Source organism: Xyrauchen texanus, chromosome 15 (genome assembly GCF_025860055.1).
Source record: "Xyrauchen texanus isolate HMW12.3.18 chromosome 15, RBS_HiC_50CHRs, whole genome shotgun sequence".
Taxonomy (NCBI): Eukaryota; Metazoa; Chordata; class Actinopteri; order Cypriniformes; family Catostomidae; genus Xyrauchen; species Xyrauchen texanus.
Genome location: NC_068290.1, coordinates 28,115,874 through 28,143,850, shown reverse-complemented (window position 1 = coordinate 28,143,850; position 27,977 = coordinate 28,115,874). Strand labels below are relative to the sequence as shown.

General features: G+C 41.4%; 2 protein-coding genes across 4 annotated transcripts; both read left to right on the top strand.

Annotated features, from left to right (window-relative positions):
* Nucleotides 1-120: 120 nt before the first annotated feature.
* On the top strand, nucleotides 121-20,505 carry gra (granulito). 2 transcript variants are annotated; one of them, XM_052144339.1, is made up of 7 exons: nucleotides 121-193; nucleotides 14,133-14,305; nucleotides 15,886-15,962; nucleotides 16,080-16,147; nucleotides 16,278-16,353; nucleotides 16,525-16,631; nucleotides 17,009-20,505. In XM_052144339.1, the coding sequence occupies exons 2-7, from the start codon at nucleotides 14,256-14,258 to the stop codon at nucleotides 17,057-17,059; spliced, it is 429 nt and encodes a 142-aa protein (XP_052000299.1). In that variant the 5' UTR covers nucleotides 121-193; nucleotides 14,133-14,255; the 3' UTR covers nucleotides 17,060-20,505. The 2 variants fall into 2 exon arrangements, with proteins under 2 accessions (XP_052000299.1, XP_052000298.1); XM_052144338.1 differs by having other exon boundaries at nucleotides 16,077-16,147.
* On the top strand, nucleotides 20,292-27,920 carry upp1 (uridine phosphorylase 1). 2 transcript variants are annotated; one of them, XM_052144336.1, is made up of 8 exons: nucleotides 20,292-20,504; nucleotides 20,642-20,740; nucleotides 21,076-21,187; nucleotides 21,973-22,131; nucleotides 22,287-22,401; nucleotides 26,007-26,216; nucleotides 26,375-26,521; nucleotides 26,797-27,920. In XM_052144336.1, the coding sequence occupies exons 2-8, from the start codon at nucleotides 20,703-20,705 to the stop codon at nucleotides 26,943-26,945; spliced, it is 930 nt and encodes a 309-aa protein (XP_052000296.1). In that variant the 5' UTR covers nucleotides 20,292-20,504; nucleotides 20,642-20,702; the 3' UTR covers nucleotides 26,946-27,920. The 2 variants fall into 2 exon arrangements, with proteins under 2 accessions (XP_052000296.1, XP_052000295.1); XM_052144335.1 differs by having other exon boundaries at nucleotides 20,293-20,504; nucleotides 20,690-20,740.
* The last annotated feature ends 57 nt before the right edge of the window (nucleotides 27,921-27,977 follow it).

The following is a 27,977-nucleotide window of genomic DNA, read 5'->3' as shown; positions in this document are numbered from 1 at the left end:
TGTAGCAGACATGTATAAATCGCAAAATAAATCAAATTTTCAATATATTTGTTTGTGACGTGACGATGGGTGAGTTCATCATGAGCGGGCAGATGAAGAGTCACACTACCTCTGGCGGAATGAATGTGTGTTTGAAAGTGACGGAGACATACAACGCTGTGACCGAAGCTGGACGGTTTGTCAATAAGAATATGTAAGATGACAATACTTTTTTTAATCGTCTATTTTGGTGTGATTGTGCCGCGATATTCGTTTTATTCACATTTTTGTCTCTCGTGGGGTTTATGGGTGAAAATTAGATAATCAAGATAAATGTTCACAGTCATCATGGCTAGCAGGCAGCTAGCAGGACCACACTGTTGATGTCCATGGCATCTGAAGAGAAAGTTCACAACGTACATTTTCAATATTTTACACTTATCTTACATGCTAAATAACAGTGGGCATTTTTGTCAAGTTTTCAAAAATAAGGCTACATTTACCTCACTTTAATCTGCGTCGTGTGACTGAAATATAATTATTCAACTGATAATGTTGATGTAGATGTGTGCTGGGTTAGCTTAAATACAACTATCTGTCATGTCATCTATCAACATAAGAATTTAACTTGCATTTTGAATTCCTGTAGCTTACATTCAGAATGCAACAGGTCAGAATGCATGACCGATTTTGATTGATGTTGTCATGTTCTGATGGCCATCTGCCTCATCAAGTTATAATCCAGTAGACAATTATTTTTCATATATCACTGATTATTGACCGAACTTACTACCTAATACTTTTATTTCTCTGATGCCCAAAAGGTGTATGATATATCAGACTTAAACTTACACTGTGACTTTTCCTTGGCCCCTCAGATTGTAAAGAGCTGATGTTAGTGAAATATGTGAAACAAAATAGGCTAATACTGTTAATTTTCTTGGGTATGTTATGGTGTCTAGTCATAAGTGCATTTAATTATTGTACCTTCTAGTGTTGCTGTGGTGACAGAGAACCAAGACACCTGTTGTGGAAATAGAAATGAGCAAGATTTACCTTATAGCCTGCTGAAGTATTCATTTTAAATGGCCTTTTGAGTAATATTTGATAATGTGAGCGACTGGAATGCTAATAGGTCTGCCATGTTCTGATTTCAGGGCACATCATTGTAATACAATACATATTTGCAATCAGTTGAACTTGTTTAGGCTTGGATAATTCTTGGATTGCAGGCTGCTGCTATACAAAAATGCTAAAATACATTAGGCTAAGCAAGTAATAATTTTAGTTTTAGACTACATGAAGTTTAGTGGTGTTGTAAGCATGGAGGAGGGGATCTTTGCATAGTGGGAAGGAAATTGAGATCTGGGGATTTCAGAAATCAGTGTATTATGTTGGCTTGACAAAGCCAGTATACTGTTATTCTACAAACCTTGCTGAATAACAGTATTCAGTATTATTGGGTCATGTGTACACTATGAATTTTGGGAGTGACGACCACATTTAATGCAGGAGTGAATCTTCTAATTTGTCATTCCATGTGTGTATGCAATACTGGAGTTAAGCACCGTTTACTCCGCAAACGTCATTGTGCTGGGTGTCACTAGAATCTGCGATCTGTGTCACTGGTGGTGTGAGAAATATGACCAAAATCTTATATAACGATATGAGTAATCACAATAACGTATCGGTTACCTAACGTAACCTCAGTTCTCTCTAGATGAGGGAACGAGTATTACGTAAGCTAGCTTACGCTACGGGAAAGATTAATCTTTTCTGAGATATTGAAGCCAAAAAATTATCCTTAATTTTTGTATCCATTGTCAACGCAGTGCGGCAGCTGCAGACCTTGAGCGGGCTATCTAGCGAGCTCATAGGTTGCTCTGCAGCAACTGCTGCAGCCTATAGACGAGCTTGGGCGAACTCGCATCCAATGAGAGGCGTCCACGCGCTCACTGCATCAAAGCCCGCCAAAATGGGTGTGACTAGAGTGCATATAAGCGTAGTTCGTAGGCTGGAACTCTGGTTTTCATTGACTGAAGCGAAGAGTCGCTCGTGGCGCGAGCACGGCCGGCTACGCAATACTCGTTCTCTCATCTAGAGAGAACCGAGGTTACTTTAGGTAACCGATACGTTCTCTTACGAGAGGTTCTCTCGTATTGCGTAAGCTAGCTTACGCTACGGGAACCCATTGTCAACGCCGTGCGCGCCAAGCATCCACTGTATGAGCCCCAGGGAATTAAGGGGGACCCGGGGAGCCCTTATGAGTGGGGAAATAATATTTGGCCGGCAAGAATGCGGGTCATTGATTGTGTAATACATAAGCACATAGTGGGAAGGGAGCGACAGAGCGGCGGTGCCGGTCTGTGTGGAATGTGACCCATCAGTGCAGCTCACCAGGGGAGCTGTAGCGTATTAAACCGCTAGTAGTTTTGCCTGCAGAGCGGGCACTTCCATATTGTAAAATCTGACAAAGGTGGAGGGGAAGTCCATCCCGCTGCCACACATATGTCGTGAATGGAAATCCCGCTGGACCATGCCCACGAGGATGCCATGCCTCTAGTGGAGTGAGCCCTAATGCCCAACGGGCATGGCAGGTCTTTTGACGCGTATGCAGCAGCAATAGCGTCCACTATCCATCTAGATAGTGTCTGTTTTGAGGCGGCGAGACCTTTGGTGCGCCCTCGAACGAAACAAAAAGCTGCTCAGAGCGTCTGAAAGCAGCGGAGCGCGCAGTATACAATCTCAGTGCTCTGACCGGGCAAAGGAGATTGGCGTCGCGTTCAGCTATCGGGTGCTGGCAGCGCCGATAGGGAAATGACCTGTGCTCTGAAAGGAGTACCGATCACCTTGGGAACATAGCCGTGTCTAGGCTTTAAAATGACCTTGGAGTCACTTGGTCCAAACTCAAGACACGCAGCGCTGACAGACTAGCGCGTGAAGGTCTCCCACACGATTGACTGATGACAGGGCAGTCAGAAAAGCGGTTTTGAGTGAAAGGTATTTCAAATCCACGGATTGAAGTGGTTCGAAAGGGGGCTTTCATAGTTTCGAGAACTATAGAAAGATCCCAGATAGGAGCCGATGGGGGGCGCGGGGGGTTCATCCTTCTAGCTCCCCTGAGGAAGCGGATGACCAGCTGGTTTTTACCCCATGACTGGCCATGCAGGGGTTCAGCGAACGCCGCAACGGCCGCCACATACACTTTGAGCGTAGATGGGGATCTGCCCTTATCCAGCAGCTCTTGTAGGAATACGAGCAGCGACGACACCCCACATGTCCGCGGGTCCAGGTCTCTGTTGGTGCACCATTTTGAGAACACAGACCATTTTGACGCATAGAGTCTTCTCGTGGAAGGGGCTCTAGCGTGTATGATGGTGTTTATTACTCCTTCTGGCAGAGTGACGGGTAGTCGTTGATCACCCACGCATGCAGCGCCCAGCGCTCTGGGTGGGGATGCCAGATTGTGCCGCGAGCTTGAGAGAGGAGATCTGCTCTCACTGGGATGGGCCACGGCGCTGTCAGTGACAGCTGCGTAAGCTCCGGGAACCATGTCTGATTCTCCCAACTCGGGGCTATGAGGAGCACCGAGTGACGCGTTTCCCTGATCCTCTGCATTACCTGTGGCAATAGCGAGACGGGAGGGAAGGCGTAAAGCGGGCGTCTGGGCCAGTCCTGGGCCAGCGCGTCCTCGCTTTTCGAGAAAAATATTGGGCAGTGAGAGTTCTCTTTGGACGCAAAGAGGTCTATCTCTGCTCTGCCGAATAGGTGCCATAACATCTGGACTGTTTGAGCGTGCAGGGACCATTCCCCTGGGGGAATATTGTCTCTGGACAGTCTGTCCGGGCCGTCGTTCAGGTGGCCTGGCACGTGCGTCGCCCTCAGCGAGCGCAGGTGGCACTGGGACCAACTCGGTATGCGTTTCGTCAGATGGAAGAGGTTCCTGGATCTGACACCGCCCTGACGGTTTAGGTAGGATACCACAGATCTTTTGTCCGAATGGACCAGGACGTGGTGACCCTGAATGACCGGGAGAAAGCGCACGAGCACGTACTCGACCGCTATCATTTCCAGACAATTTATGTGAAGGAGCTTTTCCTGAACTGACCATAGGCCGAAAACCGGAGAGCCCTCGCTGACCGCGCCCCAACCCGTGTTGGACGCGTCTGTCGAGATGACTTTTCGGCGAGATACAGCTCCCATTGTCACTCCCCGCTGATACCATTCGGCCACTGTCCAGGGCTGCAGAGCTGATATACAGGTCTGAGTCACCTTGATGGGCTGGCGGCCTGTGGCCCAAGCCCGGCGAGACGCGCGGGTGTTTAGCCAATGCTGAAGCGGGCGCATGTGCAGTAAACCCAGCTGAAGTACTGGTGCGGCTGAGGCCATGTAACCTAGAACTCTCTGGAATTTCTTCAGAGGCGTGAGGCTGTTCATCTGAAAAGATGCGGCTAGTTGCTGAACACGGCGCGCGCGCTGTGTAGATAAGCGAGCTGTCATTGCCACGGAGTCTAGTTCTATTCCAAGGAAGGAAAATTGTCTGACTGGGCTGTAGTGAGCTTTTGGTCCAATTGACTGCAAGACCCAAACTGTTCAGATGGCTGAGGAGAACTGCTCTGTGAGACAGAAGCTCCATATGTGACTGTGCCATAATCAGCCAGTCGTCCAACTAGTTCAAAATTCGCAAACCCTGACTCCACAGGGGTGCGAGCGCCGCATCCATGCACTTCGTGAAAATACGGGGCGCTAAGGACAGGCCGAACGGGAGGACGGTGTATTGATAAACCTGGCCGTCGAAGGCGAATCTCAAGAATGGCCTGTGACGGGGATTTATCTGAATCTGAAAGTATGCATCTTTCAGATCGAGAGAAATAAACCAGTCCCCCTGGCGCACATGCGCGAGGAGTTTCCTGATTGTAAGCATTTTGAACGGTCTTTTGCAAGCACCTTGTTCAAAACCCTGAGATCTAATATGGGTCTGAGGCCGCCGTCTTTCTTGGGAACAAGAAAATAACGGCTGTAAAGCCCCGACTCGCTCAGAGAGGGTGGCACTTTCTCTATGGCCCTTTTGCACAGAAGGCTTGCTATTTCTGAACGAAGCATGCACGCTTCTTCCGTGTTCACAGTGGTTTCGAGCCAGCTCTGAAGCGAGGAGGGCGGCGATCGAACTGTAGCAAATAGCCCTGTTGTATTGTGCTTAACACCCACTTGGATATCCCTGGAATAGCTTCCCACGCTTTGAAGCGTAACGCTAGAGGGTGAATGGCCAATTCGCTCTGATTGCCGCACATAGAGCTGAACAAAATGTGTGAGCTGCGTTTAGTGTGTTCATGCATGATTGCTCGCAGACAGCATGAACAGGCTGTTTTGTGAGTGACTTCCGATTGGAATGAATGGGGAAAGAGTCACATCTGTTACGTGATGCGCAAGCATAGTCATGGGCACGGGACTTACACACAGAGGAATGTTTGCTGGCCGTGTAACAGAGCGGGCAGAGAATGGGCGCACGCGACGTATTCGTGGGCGCATTTATTGACTCTAGCACTCGAGCGGTTCAGTAACCGCTTTATGTGAGCGTGCTCTGGTGGGGACACGAGACATGCAGTGCTTGTGTGCAGAAGTGAACACTGGATTGTGGGCACATTTTCTACACATAGGGCTGGTCGTGTGATAGAGCGGCCAGAGAATGGGCGCACGCACGCATTTGTGGGTGCCTTCATTGACTCTGACGTTCAGCGTTAGTAACCGCTTTATGAGAGCGTGCTCTGATAGGGGCACGGGATGTGTTATGCTTGTGTGTAGGGGCGAACACTGGGTTGTGGGCACATTTTCTACACATAAGACATGTTTGCTCTTTACAAGATTTATTTGGGTCGCCGTGAAAACGGCGTTTGAGTGCAGAGCAAGCGGGCAGTGTCACCGGCTTGTTGGCTGCTAAATTCACCACTGTAGTAGCCTGAGAGAAGGGGACTGACAGGGGCAAAGCTTTGACGGTGGTCCGGCCGCGGCGGGACTGAGCCGTCGTTTGTTCAACAAAGTTAGGAAGACTTCGGTTGCTCTGGTTTCAGCGTTACCTTAAATCGAGGCCCGCGGGGGGGGCGGCGGTCTGAGCGCGATCGAGGGCGGCCGCCCTGTCGACGCTGAGAAGTCTGAGATTGTTGAGCTGGGCGCTGTGAAGAGGCTCGTACAGGAGGCTGATCACGTGAGCGGCCTGCAGAGGAGCTAGCGTGACGCGGCAGGAAGAGGTTCATGGCTTGAGTGGCTTTCTGGACTTCTGAGAAGCTGTCAACAATGCCACTCACCGCGGAGCCGAAGAGACTGGTCGGAGAGAGCGGTGCGTTGAGGAACGTGGAGCGCTCTGCTTCTCCCATGTCGGCTAGCGTTAGCCACAGGTGTCTCTCGGTCACAGTCAGCGAGGCCATGCACTTCCCTAGGGCTTGAGCTGCAGCTTTGGTAGCGCGAAGGGCGAGGTCTGTCGCGCTTCATAGATCAGTAACAGCCTCTGGGTGCCTGCCTTTCTCATCCCACTCCCGAAGAAGGTCCGCTTGTAGGATCTGTAAAACGGCCATGAAGTGCAGAGCAGATGCGGCTTGGCCGGCGGCGGAATAGGCACGGCCAACATAGGCGGAAGTCGCTCTGCAGGCCTTAGACGGGAGCACAGGCTTAGACCGCCATCTCGCGGAGGGCGGGCAAAGGTGTGCTGCTACCAAGTCCTCGACCGGAGGGATGGAGGAGTAGCCTCTCTCAGTGGCGCCGTCCACCGACGCAAGAGAGGTGGAGACGTGGGAACGGGTCCTGGCCGAAAAAGGAGCGTTCCACGACTTTGCAAGCTCCGTGTGTAGTTCCGGCAGGAAGGGAGCGGCCCGGGCCGCGGATGTAGAGCGGCGATGGCTTTGAAGAAAGCAGCCGTCGAGTCTGTTGGGTGCCTGCTCAGGGGGCGGTGACCACTCGAGCCCGAGGTGGTCGACGGCCTGTGTGAGGAGGCGTGTTAACTCCCCTTCGACTCCGGCGCGGGTCCTGCTGGATTCCTGGGCCGAGGAGGAGGCTTGGGAGCCTGACCACTCCTTGCTGTCCGAAGCCATGATGGAACAGCAGGCCTTATCCTCCGCCTCGTCATCCGAGATGGCAGCAGTGCGGCCGCTTGGCGGCAACTGCGCGTCCCGGGGGGGCGGGGAGGGTGAAAACGATGTTCGAGGGAGAGGCTCCGGCGAGGCAGTCGCTTCAACCACAGTTTCTGGCAGCCTTTGGGAGCGGCGCTTCTTTCTGCGCGGCGGAATGTAAGGCGGCGCGGCGGCTTCTGCTTTGAGCGCTTCGAGTCGAGCCCGCAGGGTCGACATCGGTAGCTCCTCGCAGAAATCGCATCCGCCCTCAGCGAGGGTGAGCTCTGCGTGCCCCAGTCCCAGGCAGAGAGCGCAGATGATGTGGCGGTCTCCGGTGCTGAGAAGGGCGCGACATGAGGCGCAAGTGGAACGAGGCATCTTGAAAAAGACGCTCGTACTCTTTTGTGAGTAGTTCGTAAGAACTAGCCTAGCTTCCTGAATAAAAAGGATACGTCGTCGGATGGCGTAGCTCGCAGGATGGCTGAAGGTGGCTGAGACGGCCGGCTTCTTCTAGCGCTGTCCACGCTTGCTTGATGCCCCTCGAACGGCGACGCGGCTTCCAGGTCAGCGATGCGAAGAGCTTCGCTGAAGAGATGAAAATCAGGGTTCCAGCCTACGAACTACGCTTATATGCACTCTAGTCACGCCCATTTTGGTGGGCTTTGATGCAGTGAGCGCCGGACGCCTCTCATTGGATCGCGAGTTCGCCCAAGCTCGTCTATAGGCTGCAGCAGTTGCCGCAGAGCAACCTATGAGCTCGCTAGATAGCCCGCTCAAGGTCTGCAGCTGCCGCACTGCGTTGACAATGGATACAAAAATTAAGGATAATTTTTTGGCTTCAATATCTCAGAAAAGATTAATCTTTCCCGTAAGCTAGCTACAGTCTGAGAACCTCTCGTAAGAGAACTATATATATATATGTATATATACACATCTATATATATATATATATATATATATATATATATATATATATCACGATATAGTTAGGCTAAAGTTTTCTGGAAAATTTATAAAAATGGGTTTATATATTAAATAACTCTATTGTAACGCCTATTTTTGGAACTCCTGTCAGTGAATTTAAATACTTTATAAATTAAAACTACTTCCTCTTTATTTGGAACAAGACACTGTCAAAGTAAACAAATAATACATACAAAATCTACATGTTTTCAAAAATCAACCTTACCAAAATGCAAAATTTCACAGTATACCACATTTCAGTTTGAAATGTTGTTGATAAATGTTATTATTATTACTAACTTTCCTCAAGAAACTTTGATTTAGATTTAAAGCAATGAAACTCCAATGAAAAGAAACACTTCTTGAAGAAAATAAATATACCTTCTTGCAAAATAAATAAATGACCGAATTAATGTAGAGTTCATATTTTGGCTTTCATAACATTCTTTTGCATGCTTCATTTTGAGGTGGTGAAGCAGATTCCTTGTATTACGAATGATTATCTTCGTGCGAACTATAGATGTCGCACATTTTTTAATAACAATCTCCTCTTTATTTTCTTGACCTGTTTGTGTCAAGAAAATGGTGTCGTCCAGTTCTGTGGAGATTTCTTTCTCCACTTGGGGTTTTCCTGAGTCAAAAATGATTGAGTTGCATGAGTGATCCCGCTCTGAGCTCTTCTGTCTCTGGAGCACAAATATCGGAAAGCCTGCTGGACTCGTAAAAACTTCGGAGCTCCAGAGACCGTGCTCGCCACAGTCACGTGAAACATTTGCATGTCAGTCGTGTTAGCGCTTCTGAAGCAACAAACACAAGATGAAGCTCATAAAATTTCCTTCAATGCCGAAAAACTCTGTCCATGTTTCTTAAATTCTCTCAGTCTTACGTGAAGCCCTGCCAAACTGATAGATAAGCCCACGCTGCCCACATGAATATTTGCATATCGAGATGTAACAATATAGCAAAATCTCTATCGATTGACACTTTATATCATCGCCACAATATATATTGTCATATCGCCCAGCCCTAGTTCCTGCTGCTGGTGCTTTAATAGTATTGGTGGACTGTACATCTGGACATAGTTGCTTTGGAAATTCTGATTATAGATTAAGCCCCATTCACACTGCTAGCGACACAATCCCATTCATTTACCGTACATTTTATATTTATGCATTTGTGCTTTTATCCAAAGCGACTTGCAGTGCATTTATTATATGGACAATCCCGCCGGAGCAATCTGGAGTTACGTGCCTTGCTTAAGGACACAATGGTGGTGGCTGTGGGGATCGAACCAGCGACCTTCTGATTAACAGTTATAACCCAAAAAAAAAATATTTTCAGTGAGAGCACAGTGACTTCTGGCAACACGAGCTGTCACGGCCTTTAGCAACAGAGATCACCGTGGAGAGTGATAAGTCAATTTGAGAAAATTTCAACTTCATGCAAATGTTGAGCGACATTCTCAAGCGACTATTAATGAGAGTGAAGTCAGAGGAGCTTATGTCATCCATCTCCTGGTAGACTGGAGACAAGGGCAGGCAAGATGGAGAAGTTTCAGCATAATGAAAGATTTATTGTTCTATATCATTTGTCTGTAACCGCATGCATGAATATAATAAAACGATGCATGGAAAAACGCATCAGAAATTGTCTGCATTCTGAATGAGTTTGATTAATTCTTTCATGCTAGATTGATCGTGTTGTTAGTGATTTAATGCAATGAACACTGCTGCACATTTTTGTAATATTTTAGAGACAAGAGAACTGATTCCTTGTCAAATTGTAATGATTTAAATATAATAGTTTTGCAGGAGAGAATGCAGTGTGTGAATTACATAGACATTCGGGTGGTCTCCGTTTTCCTCCGTCTACAGAGGGGTGTGAGGGGGGTTGTGCGTGGTGAGGCTCTTTTGTGTAGGCTGTTGATTTTGGGGAGGGGGGTGGTGTAGGAGAGGAAGGGAGCAGATCTTGATCAGCTCTTATTCCGATCAGGTAGATTTAGGATTTTAAATGAGACCCCCCTACATTGCGCAAAGTCCCTTTCCAGGGGGTCTCCCATTACATTACCCTGAGACCCTACGTAATTCACACTATGGGGGAGAGTGTTTTAATATAACCTGCAGCAGTGCTCAATGCATCATGTCATGAACAAGATTAATGATCAATCAATGTATGAATCAAACTAACTAGGAATGACAACACAGTTTTCCACACAAATGGAAACAAACCCACAGGAGACCTTTAATCTGCTTTAAAGGTGCACTCAGCGATTCCTGAGAAACTCTGTTGATATTCTAACACAAATGCCAAACAAACACACCCCTCACTTCAGTGCTCCTGAAAAGCCTTGCCTATGTTGATGTGGCTCCTAGCCCTCGATTTATCATAATCCTTCAGTTTGTATTCGTCTGACCTTTTTCTCTTGGTCTGTTTCTCAGACATTTATCCTCATTGGCGTTAAGAAAGTTCGCATCAGCCAGATTTGCCGTCTCTCGCTAATGAATTTCCCTTTCGCTCTGCCCCCAACCCCCATCCTGTGCATGTGCAAGAACCACCCCCTGTTGATGATTGGCTGGTGTAGTGTTGTGCAGATTGATCCGATCCACTTTGTTTTTGTCCCAATTACAGAGCCACTGCTGTGTACAAATACTAGATTTTTTTTCAGCCCACCCACAGAAGGATAGCAGACTGAGGATATACAGTATTTGCAGAATTTGACAAAGTGTATTGGATTAGAATTACTGAGTGCACCTTTAAGTTTCTTTCTCTCTATCAATGTACATTATGTGACTCCTGACTATCTATCTAGCTGGCTGTTTGTCTAACTGTAAAGACGGTTTTACATGGGATGCAGTCACCGCATGCTCCATATAGAGAGCAGGAGGTGGCAAAACGGATGCAGCAGTCGAAGTGGTGGCGCTTTCTTTGGAATGCCAAGCAGTTAAAAAATATGTGAATTTTAACACATCAACAATGCGTTGACATCGTTGAGCGTTACCACAAAGAACACAACAACAAGTAACATGGATTACTATTGAGTAGCCTATTATACACTTCATAACATCCCAAATTAATTGTGTGAGCCTACTGCGATGTGACAGACTTGAAATGGCTTACTGAGAGTATGAAAAGGCTAGGACTGAAGGTCGGACTGCCTCTGTTTGTACTGTTCATATTTGGCTGCTTCAGCTCAGTTTTGATTACATTGAATTCTCAGTAAATCCACACTCTGTGGGGCATCTCGGTGGTATAGCCTGTGCTTGACCAGCATGTCAATTAAATTGCTCAAAAATAAGTTAATGTTGTTTTCCAAAGACAGATATTCATTACAATGTTCTGTATCCTAAACCAGCATTGAGCGATTACCACTGCTGTAATGTTTTTCCCAACACAATTGTTAATGTTTTTAATGTTAGAAAACTAAAGTTTGATGAATGGTGTTAAAGCTAGAATGTCCACTAATGTGTCTGTTTACCAAAAGGTTGCCTCTGTAGGTGCCATGTGATTTCAGCTGGATATACTGCATTTCATATGAAAATGTAATTCAAATATAATTCATACTTGAGATGCATAGATATAATAAGCATATTAAGAGAATGAGAATTAATACCGTTACTTACTTTTGATACTCACATGGAGCATATTTAATATTTCCAATAACCTCACTATTACTAACATAAAATACAAGACTGTATTGATCACCAAGGTATCAAAACATCAACATAGCTGTTTTTTTATTAAGTGTAATTCTATTGGGTAAGCGATGATGAATGTTATACATACATAGTTTACTAAACACAGATACTATAAGGATGCACTGATACCATTTTTTTCTCTTCCGATTCCGATATCGGAAATCTCGTATCAGCCGATACCGATCCCAAGCCGAAACCAGTGTTGTTTTTTGCATAATCAGCTTAGAATATCTTTACATGATTGGGTGGAACTAATTGGGAGTACTCTTTAATATGTAAGGATACACAAACCTCTAACCACACATTATTTCAATATAGCTTATTAAGAAACACTTTATTATTAACTAGTATACTGGGTAATTTACAGCAAAATTAACAGTAATTCCAGTTTTAAAGTCTTCAGTAGAAAAGAAGAAGTGTTTTATTGCATTTTCAAGGCTCCTTCCGGCGCACACCACGCAAGATAAATTAGTTTTATCTCTCTGCGGCTGTGTTTTTTCACAACCAATCAAATGGCATGTAACTTTTACATAGTCAAAAACATCATGGAGGATAATGTAGTACTTAATGTGGCAGATTTCCCTGAACTTTATAACACAAACTTAAACATAGCTGTAACAAAGTTCTTAGGATGGGGTGCAAGGAGGAAGCGGGAGACTGTGAAATTAAACAAAATATTTTTATTTATTTTTACAATAACTCAAACGATCAGCTTTTCAGCATAACTCGGCACACGCTCTTTCAGTGTTTGTCTGTGGGTAGCTCTCTCCCTTACCTGGCATCAATCATTGCCAAATGATGATCCTTACCATTGTCATCTCCTGATTTTGCTCTTCATTCACAAGCTGGCGCTCCAACACTCCCCAACCACCACATACCCCCATCACCTGTCTCAGGGCCTGTCCTGCCCAGTACCCACCCCCCCCATTCCTGGAGAGAAAGTCCCCAACAGCCATCTGCGCCACCGGTCTGTGGACCTCATTGAACTTAAAAGGCTGAAGATCCAGATACCAATGGGTAATCCTCCGTCACCCTCAGATGCTGCATATGCCGCTGCCAATCATTACTGAAACGTAATGGGACCCCAAACAAACTGAACAGAAGGGTCACAAATTGGTGTAAGCCAAACGGTGTGGAGAAGGATGATTTCTCACAGGACATTGGTGTTAAAGGGATCTACCTATATCCCTTCATTAAATCCAGTGTCGAATAAAAGCGAGCCGTGCCCAACCAATTGAGCAGTCCATCAATACAAGGCATTGGATATGTGCCAGATTTAGACACCGCATAGACCTTTTATATTCAATACAAAACGGATCGATCCATTGCTCTTCCGAACCAGCAAAACCTGACTGGCCTAGTCACTGTGGGATATTCTATTACCCCCATATCGAGCATGGTCTTTATTTCATCACTTTTTTTTTGTGCTTGGGTAATCGGTAGGGACAACTGCGTACCACTACCCCTGGGGTTGTTTCGATATGGTGTTTTATAAGGTTTGTACGACAGGGAAGGGCCAAGAACATGTCAGAGAATTCTCTTTGCAACCGGGACACTTCTTTGACTTGTGACGTTGAGAGGTGGTCTCCGCAAGTGACCAGGATGCTGTGATTGGCTTTTAAGTTCACCTCCAGCATGAGCTCCTCCCTCTCTGGTATGACCATTGCCAAAGATATGAGGACCACCTCCCTCCATGGTTTTAAGAGTTTGAGGTGGTAAATTTGACATGCTCTGCCCCTATCTGTTCGTTTAAAAGTAGTGCCTTGGTCAGTAAGGATTTCTTTCGGAATCTCCACATGGGTGATAATTCCGAAGAGTGCCTCCGCAACACTACGTTGCCGCACACCAATTTCAAACATCCCCACGAATCCCCGGCCAATAGAAACAGGCCATTAGATGGTTCAGTGTCTTTTCCTGCCCTAACTGTGCGGTCAGACCAGAGGTGGCGAGAGCATCAAAATTCTCTCTGGCTGCCCTGCCAACAATGCTATCGAAAGTTCCTGGATGCTCTGACATATTTGAAATAGGCGGCAAAGTTAGTTGAGAATGGAGTTGGTTTTGTGTACTATATTTAAAGGGGCCACAAAACATCCGAACATGTTGACCGATATCTTTTTGATGACATATCACAAGTAGCGTATATCCTCGTGAAATATTTGAATATATTATTATATAATATTAATATTATATAAACCATAAAATCCACTTCATCAACTCGCCTGGCACACTAACAATTTCAGACACCTTTGTCCACTCATTTTATTTATATCCCTGTAAGCAAACGGGGACAGATCAAATATTACGGGAAAACCAGCCACGGCAATAATCAGTTTCTTCGGAACTAATGTGTGTTCTCTAGACTTCGCTAGAGCTGAGCACTTCTATATTCCAATAGGTTGCCGCTGAACCGCGTCAAAGCTCATTACCATAATGTTGGCTGCACTTGAACTTTCCTCTGACGCCACACCGCCCAAGACTCGCCTTGCTGCCGAGAGATGCTGGCTGTCATAGAAAACGAATGACTTCCAGTCGATTTGATGCTCTCGACGCCTCTGGTCTGAACGCACGGTAAGTGACCTGCCATCGGATTATAATGAGGCATCTGAAATAACATTTTCCAACGGTTCTTTGTATCAATAACTTGGTTGTATCTTCCTTTGTCTGAGCGTCCTGCATCACCCAATACAACTGGTCATTTATAATAGAAAAGTACCGATTTGCAATTGCAATATCTGGCTGAAGACGGTGACCATCAATCACTCTCACTTGGACGAAGGCATGCCTAAGAGTCTTATCTCATGTCTGCTCCAGAGGGAAATCCCCAGCGGGGAATCCTCTAAGGGCTGGGGAATCCAAGACTTCCCTCTCCCTTATGTCATCCTGATACGGAGCTGATGTAAACGGCCCCAGGTCCAACTCCCCAGCCAGCGCATTACAAATCCCACACTGAGGCGCTCTGCTACAGGACCCATCTACACAAATTTCTCATAATAAAGTAAAAACCACTGTCCAATTCATGCCCAAGATTAGATGTTGGGTGAGGTGGAAACTAACCGCCACATGACACTATGCTTTTGTTCCCGGAATTGAATTGTCACAGTCACTACAGGATAATTGTGGATATACCCATGCACATGCCTTACATTCACCTTATGACGAGCACCCTAAGTCTCATCTTGAACCAGGCATTGATGGATGGAGGTTTGGCTGCAAACCGCCAACTGTATGCCCCTGGTGCCCGCTCAAAAAGCTCCAAGAAAACCTCGGGATCATCCTGGGGCCCCATCTTGACCAGGGGAAAATGGGGCGGTCTTGGGGTCCAGGGTCGCTGCGGCAGCGGCAGCCACACCCTCTTTCAGTGTGTGTCTGTGGGTAGCTATCTCCCGTCCGGCTCGCTTTTAAAGCCTGTCTCCACTCTCACTACAATGACAAACAGCTGTTGGAGACAGTCATTGCCAGGAGATGATCCTTACCATTCTCATCTCTTTATCTCGCTCTCCATTCACAAGCTGGTGCTTAACCACGCCCCCACCACCACTGTAGCACTTGATGTGATTATTGTTATTTATATGTTATTTAAGGTATATATAGAATGTATATGAATTTGCAAATAAAAAGATGAAATAACAAAGTCTATTTCTTTAACCACTTGATAAAGTAAACGTAGAACTCACCTGATGCACGGAATACAATATTTACAGTAATTGCCCCAGAGACACAGCATATTAGCACTCTCTAGCATTGTTCGAACTGAAACACAGGAGAGACCGCAAGATCGCAAGCAGAGTCTGCCGCCCACCACGTCTCATGTAAAACCACCTTTAAAGTCTGTTTATTCATTAAATAAAAAAATTATAATACTAGTTTAAACTTTCAGACAAGGCTTTGTCAAGACATCTTCAATGTTTGTCTTGACTGACTTTACCTATCTTGTTCTGAATTAAGACAACTGTATGGCTTTTTAGGCAACAAGAATAAAAAAAAAAAATTATTTGACATGTACAGCAAATGCTAGACTGGATCCATCCAAATGGAGCCAGATAGTTCCCATATGTCAAGTAATGAAAAAAATAAAATAAATGCATACAAACCTTTATTACTTCATGAAATATTATTTACAAATTAATATGGTGTAACCTGTTCATCAGAAAAATGGATGTGTCAAAGAGGATCATGAGAAATCTGGAACCGGCAAGGCCACTGCGTCGCCTAAACATAAATCAAGGTACAAAGTGGGAAGGTTTACACTGAATTAAATTCTTAATAATGTCAATTTTTAAAGACAATTTTGATTAGAAAGTTTTTTGTCTTTATTCATTTGTGTATTTGTGTGCTTCAGTAGATGTGTCACCTATAGTGCCTCAAAGCAATGCTGAAATCAAGCCTGTCACAAAGAGAGTAGAAAAGCCAGTAAGACTTTTTTATTTTGAAGATAACATTTGTGATCTTTGTAATTTAATTGTAGCTGCTGGCCTCATTTTTTTCCCCTGTGTATGGAGGAGTCTCTTTCACCCAGTATCTGTTTTTTTTCTGTGGACAGGACAACAACATTAAAGTGGAGCAGTTGTTTGAAATCCTTAATCTTCAAAGCGGCAGTACCCAACCAAAAAAGAAAGGTAAGTGTCCTCTTTAAATTTGGAATTAGATAGAAAGCCATACCCAGAATTAGGAAGAAAACGATATGGTGGTAATAGAGTATGTGTGAAAATAAACTGTTTAGTGTAATATAAGAATCCCACCAAAGTAGACCTTTGCAGATAAAGCTGCATGTCGTTTCACTGCAACAGAAAGAATATGCTACACCAGGGATTTCCTCGTCAAGATGGCAAGTTGTCCAGCAGCCAAGAAGAAACCTGAGTTTTTACCAGAGCATCCAGTAGTTTTGGAGAATGGAGTGAGTTATGAACTTATTTTCATTCAGTCTTTTTATATACATATAGTTATTTACCAGTTAACTCTTTTAGGGGAAAAGATTAGAGCTAGCTTGATATTCATTTTTTACAACCAATACAGACTTAACCCTGTGAACGCACATTGGAGTAATGGTGTTTTAGGCACTATTCTTTACAAAACCACCAGATGGTACCATTTATTGGTAAATTATATAAGAAATGATAACCTAGTTAGCAGAAAAGTGTTAATATTGATACAAAAATGCGATTATCGGTTTATCTCTAGAGGGAAAGTGCTTTCTGTAGGTGGGTGAGTATAAACATGCATTTACTTGCATTGATGTTGAAGTGTTGTATCTGATCTTTCCATCCAATTTAGAGAACCAATGATGTGCCAAGACTTTTTTCAAGGCAAATGGAACAAGAGTGAGGACATGTACATTCATCAAACTTGCACTTCAAACAAGGAATTCAGATTGTTGCAATTAGTACTTTGTGTATGTTACATAATAATGGTGTAACCTTGTGGAGGATTAACAGTGTACCCAAATTTATTTTCATAGGGTTGCCTAATGTGGAGAATTCCATTTTATAATTTTTTTTATTTATTTTTAGAAATAAGGGGCTCTAAAAAATGTACTACATGGGGACCAAAGCAGAAAAAAATTAAATATCACCTTTTTCACAAGCAAAGTTTCTTCTGTGTAAAAAAACACTCTCCTTGGATGCTAAAAGCATTTAAAAATCTATGTAGGTAATACAATGTTCATTTATCCAGAAATTACCATGGCCGTGAATTGCAAAACAAAACAACAAATCATAAAACACAACGGCAAATCCGAAAACAAAAGAAAAATCACAAAACATAAGCCAGAAAACACAACAGCAAGACAGAAGACACAAACGACAAGTCAGTCGAAATGGAAAGTTTAGGTAGCTTCTGTCCTGATTGGCTGTGTGGATGATATCCAGCCCTTTTTATAATGATGGGTCCACTGTCAACTTAACGATTATTTCAATTTCAATGCTAAAAGTGAAGCATTTAATTATTTGGAGTGTTTTCTCACTTAGTAAAACAGTAACGGGTTACTTTAGAACACAGAGCACAAAACGAGCGAGCAGCATAAAGTTAGGATAAGGTACAATATCCACCGGTGTGTAAGGGACCGTCAAAAAAGTAAATAAACGGTGCTTAAACGTATGTGGTGTCCAAGCATTCATTCAATTTACGTGCATGTTCGAAGTTAACAAACACTTATTTTAAAAGCATTTTCACATTCTTAAGGTAATTAGACTGCCAGTGTGATGACTGACTTACTACATATGAAGTTTTGCCAGCATGTCCAATTATATGTACACAGTGTTCAATTGTATTAGGAAAAAACAATCACAGAAATTCTACAAGATATTAATATCATATTCTAAAGAATGTAGTAGGATGCTAGTCAATAGGATAATTTACTTGATGTGAGATTTTACCAGAATGTGCAATTTATTTTAAAACAATATAATATAAAAAACTTTTTTTTTTTAATGAATCACTAAAATTCATCCAGTTAGTCAATCATTCACACTACTGGCAGTCTACTACAACCTTTGGAATGTGACAATAACATCTGGATGAATTTAACTAATTGAATACTGTATCAATATAATTGAATATACTGGAAAAATAGCACCTTAAGTAAGTCAATCAATCCACTGGCAGCCAACTGCAACCACTGCAGAGCGTGCAGGTCCATTTTAGAGAAGTAATTGTAGCGTGTGCAGGTCCATGTTAGAGTGTGCAACAGTTTATGGACTTTTAGATGGCCCCTTACACATTAACTTTATCGTGCTTGCTCTTGTTGCTCTCTGTGTTCTAAAGTATCCCGTTACTGTTTTACTGCATGAGAAAATACTCCCAATTGATTCACATCTTTACTCAGTGAGCTTTTGACATGGATATTTAGATATTCGCTGAGTGGACAGTGAACCAATCATAAAGAAAGGGCTAGATATCCACACACCATTTCCAATGGCTTGTTGCTGTGTTTTCTGACTTATTGTTTTGATTCTGAATTTGGCATTGTGTTTTCTGGTTTATTTTGTTTTTGGATTTGCCGTTGTGTTTTATGATTTGTTGCTGTCTCTCTTGAATTATTGTATTTTTGGATTTGCAATTTGTGTTTTATTATTTGTTGTTTGGTTTGCACTTCAAGGCCACTGTAAGAAAGCTGTATTCAGACATGATCCATTGAAAATTGTGCTAAATTCCTTCAGCAGAAACTACAGTACAGATGTCCTTCCTGTCCTTAGTCCATCCTTGGCAATACGCTTTTGTTTCTAACTCCGACATCAGAACTTTGCGCTTATGTTCTGATTTCATGGTTTGTGGTGTTTAATTAGTGTTTATATTTGGACTTGAAGTGTTTCAGATTTTGCTTGAAGTTTTGCATAGACTAATTGTTTGGGAGGTTTTATATGCCTGAGTTAGTCTTCTTTAGTGGAAACCCAAGATTGTGACTATCCCTAACAGTGTTGTCACTGGACGGGTTGGGCAAGATACACACAGATCTGGCACAATCTTTTAACAACTACTGAGCCTTTTGAGTATTTAAAGGTGGGAATTGTTGGGGGGGCAAGTTTTATTTTAAAGGTAAAGTTATTTTTTTGAGTCCTTTGCTGAGAAAAGGATTAGACACAAAAGAAGAGTTACTTAGTAGTTACTGTAGCCTTTTCAGTATTATAATATTATTTTAACAGTTTACTAGAAAAATGTCAAAATAACACAATTACTCTGGATCTTATGCAATTAAGTTTTTATATATATCCCTTGATTTGCACACTTGGGCAGAGGCAATATTTGCTTTTTTTGTATCACATTGTAATCTGTCAATTCATAACTAATTGTCTTAATTTTAAATTGGATTTATTCTAACTCCACAAAATTATTACACTCAGTAAAGGACAGTTTATTTTACTCTGTGCTCTGCTTATTTTACAGATGTCTCAAGTAAATTAGGCTACTTTTGACTCGTCTCAGTTTAAAAAAAAGTGTGTGAGTGAGTGAGAGAGAGATAGATAGATATACATGTTCTGCTCCGTTTGATTTGATTATAACTTGTGCTTTGGCAACATTGTAACATACAGTCATACCAATAAAGCAATTGAAATAGAGAGAGAGAGAGAGAGAGAGATCGTTTCGCCTTTGCAATGAAGGACCAACTGTCCAATCCGACTGCTTTGCTACTGTGACGTCCTTGTCTCAAACGAATTGATCGTTTGAACCGATTCATTAGATGACTATCGAACCGAATCACAAAGCTTTGGTAGCTCACCCTGGCCTACGGATGACTTTGGCTAGAATGTGCAGTGTTGTTAACAAAATGGGAATAATTAATGGTGTTAATAATTGTTAACAAAAATAAGGCAAAACTATTTTCTTAGTAAACCCAAGTTATTTTGATTTTGTCCAGTAAACAACGTTTGACGCACTCTATGTATTTAATACAATCTTGCGTAAAATGCCTCGTGGGGACTAAATAAAATACTCTGGTGATGACTCGGTTGTGAATAGTTTTTGAACCGGTTGAATGAAACGAACTGTCCGAACGAGCCGATTTGCTAAAACGAATCGGACTTCACAACGCTAGCTACTACTAGTCTGTCCTGCCGCAAGAGGCGGAACATGTCCAAATACTGCTGATGGAAAAAATTGCCATGCCGGTGCGCTTTGAGCTTTCGTCACACAGACCAGCGGGCGCAGCCGGACGTTTTACCGAAGCAGCAACTGAAAGGAACCGACTATCTTATATAGCCTACGGAGACTTTGCCGAGTGACTGCTCACTTGAGTCAGAAGGCGTGAAATTCATTGGTACACATCCCGCTCAAGGTAATGGCTATTCAGTATTATAAGACTGTTCTTTCAGGAATGCTGTCTAGACCATTTTATTGTTTGACAGAGTTGTTTATTTTGCGTAGATTTGACAGTTGCTACAAGGTTTACAATACGTGTTGATTATCCCTTAGGGGTTTTGTAAAGCAAATGTGACGATCTGTTGCCGTTTCCCATCACAGGAGAAAACGGAAAATGTCGTTGAGTGAAGAGAAGAACGGGACATGCGAGAGGTAGGATGTGAACAATATTTATTATAATTTTTTTTTCTTATACTTTTTAATATATGCATGGACATTCTCCTCTCTCGTCAGGTGAGTCAACCAATGATTAATGAATACTGTAGATTTTACGCTTGTTACCTATCCCAAAGCTTAGGATAAATGACAAGTTCAGTAAATATGGAGTATGAATACATGCCATTTCCATGAAACCTTAATTATACTGACAATTATCACGTTATGATCTGTGGTCAAAGTATTGCGTTTAACGCCTACTATTATTAGGGACAATAACCAACACGTATTCTGTTTCATGTGTTTTTTTAACGGCTATAATCCTTGCACAGGTCCATATATGTCAACAATCCCCATTTGGATTACATGAAAGATGACATCCTCTACCACTTTAACCTTGCAACATCCTCTCACGATTTACCATCGATGTTCGGAGATGTCAAAGTAACATTTAAATCACTGCTTTCTCACAGTCTGCATTTTTGCCTATGGTCTTAAATCCTTAAAGGGATAGTTCACCCAAAAATTGTTATATTTTTCTCATTATTTACTCACCCTCATGCTGTCCCAGATGTGTATGACTTCCTTTCTTCTGCTGAACACAAACAAAGATTTCTAGAAGAATATTTCAGCTCTGTAGGTCCATACAATGCAAGTGAATGATGATCAGACCTTTGTAGCTCCACAGCTCGCATAAAGCCACATAAAAATAATCCATGTGACTCCAGTGGTTGCATCCATATCTTCAGAAATTATATGATAGGCGTGGGTGAGAAACCGCTTAAAAGGTAATTCCTTTTTTTACTTTAAATCTCCACTTTCACTTTCAGATGTAAAATAAATTGACTTAATTTAATCTGTTTCTCACCCACATCTATTATATCGCTTCTGAAGACATGGATTAAACCACTGGAGACATATGGATTATTTTATGTTTCCTTTACATTATCTTTGGATTTAGAAAGGTCTGATCACCATTCACTTTTGATACATTATTGCATTGTATGGACCTACAGAGCTGAAATATTCTTCTAGAAATCTTTGTTTGTGTTCAGCAGAAGACAGAAAGTCATACACATCTGGGATGCATGAGAGTGAGTAAATAATGAGAGAATTTAAATTTGTGTGAACTATCCCTTTAAATATGATTAATCTATTAATCAGTACCTTCCCCCTGTTGCTTGTAAGAGATGAGTGTAGCAACAAAACTTGCTTGTTTTTTTTATCAGTTTGTGTGTGTAGGTGGAAGTCCATGGAGGATGAAGTCTTTTACTGAATACATTGCCAAAGAATTGGGGCTTGCAGACCCAAATGCAGAATTCCCAAATATCTGTGCTGGGACTGATCGCTATGCAATGTACAAAATTGGACCTGTGCTGTCTGTCAGTGTGAGTGAGCTCATTCTCATAGACATGCTGTGTTTTTGTGTATCAGTGTCCGTCAAACACATGTGATTAGTTTGGCTTTGTATAGTCTTTTCCTAGGTACATCTTTGCAACTAAAGTTTGTCTGAATATTAACATTGCATTTTTCTGTGTTCTAGCATGGCATGGGCATCCCATCGATCTCTATAATGTTGCATGAGCTTATCAAGCTCCTCTACCATGCACAGTGCACTGAAGTCACACTAGTGCGCATTGGAACGTCAGGTGGAATAGGTAAACTGCTTTTACCATTGAAATGCTTACTCAAAAGGGGCCTTCTATGCTTTCAAAATTATGCCTAACCTCACCCTGATTTGGTAAACCATGAATTATTCTGTGAATAATTTCCTGACTCAGAGAACTTTCACCAGCCCTCTACATTGTGAGTAAATCACTCACATATGCAAGTACATTTCGCACTATGTGACCAAAAAACATCTGTTATTAGCCACTGGCAATTAAATATGAACATTTCTCTCGCCAGTGATAGTTATGTAGTGGTGAAGCAACAAGGCCATTTTACTGAATAAAAAGCAGTTGATTAAGAAGCTGGATTCAGCCTCATTTTCCCTGCATGCTGTTTCATGAGTGTGCAGGAAAAAGCACATGTGTCTTATTCAGTTGAACTCTGAGCATTTCTGGGAACCGTATCGCGTACGTCACAAGAGCAGCTCTCTTGAGAGTGTGTGAAGATTTCAAGCGCTGTGATGTGCACGCCGTCTACAGAGGCTTGTGCCAAACTCCCGCGAAAATATAAACAAGGTATAAACATATACATTTTGTGAACATAAAGCGCTCCAGTTTCACTTAATGGCCATGTAATGGCAAATGTCCATGGTCATTGTGGGTTTATTCATGCAGTGAGACAGAGGAGGTTCCCTGCTCTATTTCTGTGGAGATGATATAATGCAAGAAACAGAATCTCAAAGTCCTTCATGAGAAATAAGGGCTTGTGAGTTAATCAGAGAGCCTTAAAATAAGGTGTAAAAGTGAAGAATTTAAGGCAGAAATATTTTACTATTGCATAATATAATATACTATAATAGCTATACAGGTTGGCTGGGTTACAAAAGAAGCAAAAGAAAACAAAACATTGAAAGTCCAATGGATCAAAAGTAAATCGGACAAATAAGATATATATTTTTGTTATTTAGACATATTTTGATAATTAAAATGTACTTTTAAGTATTTTAAATTGTATTCTTTATATTTGACTGTCATTCATACGTTTTTGAAGCCTGAAAAGGAAATCATATACCCTTATTTTATTATATGACTCAAGCTAAATTTGTGTAAATGACATTGTTGTGTGCATGAAGCACACATAGCACATTGTATGTAATTAATCATCATATTCGTGAAACACTTAAAACAGGCAATTAATCGTCATAATCACAATTGTCAGCCAGATTTCACAATCGTGACACACAATTTTCATTATTAGGTTCCTACCTTGTGAATTGTTTTGTTAAAAATGTGTACAAAATTTCAAACAGTGACCGCTTTTATCATTATTAATAATGTGATTTCATGAAATCATAAACATTTATAGAATGTGAATTTTGTACATTTAAAAAAAATCTAAACTGATTTAAAATCATGCAAAATATAAAAAGATAATTACAATATATTATATTGCATGAATATGAAGAGGCCCCCTCTCTCAGTTTGCTTAATATATGTTTTAGTTACATTATGCTTGCATGTCATCAAAAGTGTGGCAAGTGAAAACAAAAATGTACTATCCAATGACGAGTCTTCCTCTAACATGATCGTAGAGGGTTGTTCACAGATGTTGAAATCAGAAGTATAATAGACTTACTGGCCATAACATTTCTTAAATTTAAAAGTGCACTCAGTAGTTTTTTGCCAATCTCTAAACTTAAAGAAATGGTGATAACAGAATAGTAATTTTGAAAATAGTTTCAAATGATTTACACTTACATGAGAAAGACTCACTGATAGTGGTATCAGATTTAGAGAAAAACAGACTTTATACTACATATGGTGTTGGGCTTACATTTATGAGTGGTGCATGTTGAAATCATATTACTAGTCCAATAGTAATTGTTTATCTCAATAATCCTTTATAATTGACCCTTCGCTAAGCTTCGTCCCCCTTGGTTACCGTTGCTTGGTATGAAAAGCTTTATAGAACTTCCCATAAGAAGGAATGGGAGATTGCCGTGAGCGCCACGTTCTTTTTGTTTTCTAATTCCTTCAAACGGAATTGATAATATTCTTACGTGGGCTGGAATTTCACAGTTTTTTGTTTTAGTCATCGTTTTAGTCTTTTGGCAAAAGTTTCCTTTAAAATTAGTCAATATATCGTCATCTCAATGTTCATTAGTTTTAGTCTGACGAAAATTACATATAATTTTAGTCAATAAAAATAAAATCTTTTAGTTTACAATGATGTGCAAAATGGACAAAATAAGTGAACGAACGTTTTCGAGATTAACACTGGCTGGAATGAAGAAAGAAATTGTTAAACTACACAGTAATTTGATTGAAAATTGTGGAGACTGTGAACCAGAATTGAGGCAAACGATTATCACAGTCATATGAAAAGGGAAAAACGTAATTTGATGGTGATTCACTTGGTGTAAGTGAACTGAACTGCTCCTTAATAGTGCTGTCAGTCCACTAAAATGTTTAATCGCAATTAATCACAGATTTTGAAAGTGCTGAAATTTGACACCATATATTTATTTTCTTGTCAAAGTGCATTTATTTAATTATTAAGAAAGGAAACAAAAGAATATGTAACAATATAATGCTTTATTAACATTTTCCAAACAAAGCCTTCCAGAATATAACGATAGAAATGTACTAAAATAGCACCTATTCCAGTCACATTAAGCGTTTCCCAAAGTCTAATTGGGAGGTAATTGAAAGAACTACTCTCCCCACATAGGTTGCCTATTGCATGAATCATTGCAATGGGAATTAAATGTCTTAAACTCAAATCCTGCACAATATTAATCAGCCGTCAGTCTGTGGCTATCCACTTTGCTCTAGCAAACGTGAAGCTGCGTTCATGATTCACAACAAGGTGTCAATGCCAGCATCAAGCGCCGCTTAGAACTCCACATGAAAGGTGCTTGCCTTCCTCACTCAGCAAAGCAGTTAAACACGTTAAAATTTTGTATTAGTTAACACATTAATTTTGACAGATATACTCATTATATCTAATAACACACTCACTATGATGCTGTGAACTCTGTATTTACTATCACCTCTAAGACCTGAATCAATACATAAATGAATTCATGTTAACTTATTAGCTTTTATCTACCTGGGAGCAAATGTAGATGTCCTCGCTGATATTGTACTTGTTTATTTGGGAATTAGGACCAACACGTTTTAATCCATAGCATGCTCTTCTCAAGATTTATTTAAAGATGAAAGAAAAACACTGCGTCTATCCTCTATGTACCTCGTGTCATTATTACAAGTGACCCAGCAACAATTTATTTTTTGAAAAGTGTATAAAAAAATTCAGCTTAAATCTGCTCAAACACACATTGCTCCCGTAGACACTCGTTGGAAAAAAACAAGCGCTTGTCATGGAATTGGCGGACGGCAACAGTTGCTGAGACAGAACTGGCCAGAAATGCTTTGAAGGGCTTAGCGAAGGGTCATTTGTGGCTGACTGTGGCATGACTGATGAGACTTGTTTTTGCGTGAAGATGCATCTACGCTGCAAGGTGTCAGCATAGCATAAACACATTTTACTGAGTACACTTTTTTTATTTAATTGGGCGTTTACACACATATGCACATTTAGTAGCAAGTTGTCTTTCACACTTTTTTTTTTTATGTCTGGCCTTTTTTAGGTTTAAAGCCAGGGACAGTGGTTGTTACCAAACAGTCAGTAGATTCTATGTTCCAGCCCCGTTTTGAGCAGCTTATCCTGGGCAAACCAGTGGTCAGGAGCACAGAACTTGATGGGGAACTTGCAGAGGAGCTGCTTCAGTGCAGCAAAGAACTTGCAGAGTTTGAGACTGTCATTGGTAACACAATGTGCACACTAGACTTCTACGAAGGTAGGGTTACATCAGATCTAACCATAAACATGTATTGTTATTGCTTTAAAATATCAGTTGATTATGCTCTTTGAAATAAAATGGTTCTTTGGAAGTTTCTACTTCTTGAGAAAATGCTACAGTTGCAGTGTACAGTTAAAGGCTCTGTCTTGTAACAGGTCAAGCTCGGTTGGATGGGGCTTTCTGCTCGTACACGGAAGAAGATAAACAGAGCTATCTTGCTGAAGCCTATGCTGCTGGAGTTCGTAACATTGAGATGGAGTCATCTGTGTTTGCAGCCATGTGTAAACTGAGTAATCTTCGAGGTATTCAATTATAAACATATAAAGTTAATGAATAATCCTAGTACAAATCAATATATGAGAATCTGTCATAGAATTTGTGTGAAGTTCTATTGGTAATTTAGGTTAGAGGAAATGGAACTGGGTTTTGATGCTTTTATTGCAGTTAATATGTTTGTGCAGACTGAATTTTTCCACTTCTTGGAACTTGTCACACATTAAGCCTGCTGTCAGGTTGTGGAATTTATGGGTTAAGGTCATATGCTAATATGAAGGAAACATTTCACTGTATATTTCAGCTGCTGTTGTGTGTGTAACACTACTGGACAGGCAGAAAGGAGACCAGATCACCAGCTCGCATGATGTCCTGAATAACTACCAGCAGCGACCTCAGGCCCTGGTTGGACATTATATCAAAAAGAAGCTGAATGCATTTAAGAAATGCTAGTTTTGTACTAGTTAAGACAGTAGTACAGTACAGTTTTGTTCAGGGCAAAGCATAAAGGTGCACTCAGTATTTTTGGTGTAAGTTAGAATTAGTTATGGTGATGAAGTGAGTAGCTGGTAGTCTGGTCATAAGATCTCACATGTCAGCTGCCATGAGATGACCTGGTCCATGTAAATAAGGCTAAATTCAGAATCACATACTTCCATTTTACTCTTCCTATTTCTGCTGTTTACAGAGACAGCAGGAATAGTAAGAGTACTATGGTAGTATGCAATTCTGAATTCATCATAAAACATTGTTTAATAGGGTACTGATCTGATGTGTGAGAACATGATAAAAAAACAAAAAACAATTGTCAAAAGAACTATTTATGTCTTGACTTTTTATATGTTGAAAAAATACTGAGTGCACTTTTAATAAGTAGGGAAAAAACAGCTCATATATGCTGACCGCTTTATTAAAATGACTTAAGTAACCGAAATACCTTTTGATTTATTTCTACAGTTTGCCACTGCATTTGCTAACATGTATTATCTTGCCTTGAATATACTGCACTGGCTTAATTGTTTTGAAATGGTAATGGGAACAGTTTGTTCTTCACTTTTAATTGTTTAACCAGATTTTATGCCAGATATGATTTACTATTTTATGCCAGATATTTATTATTATTGTTTAAAGATACTGCTGTCATTAATACTTAATTTAGAAAAGTAAGAGGACTGAGCAGTTCTTTTTGCACTTTTTAAGGGTTATTTTCCAAATAATAGTTAACCTCCTGCTTTTGTTGCGGTGTCATATAAGTTTATGAACAAGTGTTTGTAAAATTCTACTGTAAAAATCACAAATGTCTTAAATGAGTAAATACAAACTTTCTCGAGTTTGCAACATGTTTAACTTTCTAAATATTATTTTAATTCCATAACTTAATGTTTTATGTTGTAACATTCAGAGAAATAAAACACAAAGGTGATTTTATATATACTGTAGCCATATCTAAACAGTTTATTTTCTTTCACTTTCTTACTTTTCAGA

Bases quoted from the DNA above. Each gene is read 5' to 3' on its own strand.
- gra (XM_052144338.1), top strand. From the start codon at position 14,256: ATGACTTCCAGTCGATTTGATGCTCTCGACGCCTCTGGTCTGAACGCA. The intron at 14,306-15,885 runs GTAAGTGACCTG...CCTGTTCATCAG, and splicing joins GCCTCTGGTCTGAACGCACG to AAAAATGGATGTGTCAAAGA. The intron at 16,632-17,008 runs GTGAGTTATGAA...CATCCAATTTAG, and splicing joins CAGTAGTTTTGGAGAATGGA to AGAACCAATGATGTGCCAAG.
- upp1 (XM_052144336.1), top strand. From the start codon at position 20,703: ATGTCGTTGAGTGAAGAGAAGAACGGGACATGCGAGAG. The intron at 21,188-21,972 runs GTAACATTTAAA...TTTTTTTATCAG, and splicing joins CGATGTTCGGAGATGTCAAA to TTTGTGTGTGTAGGTGGAAG. The intron at 26,522-26,796 runs GTATTCAATTAT...TGTATATTTCAG, and splicing joins TAAACTGAGTAATCTTCGAG to CTGCTGTTGTGTGTGTAACA.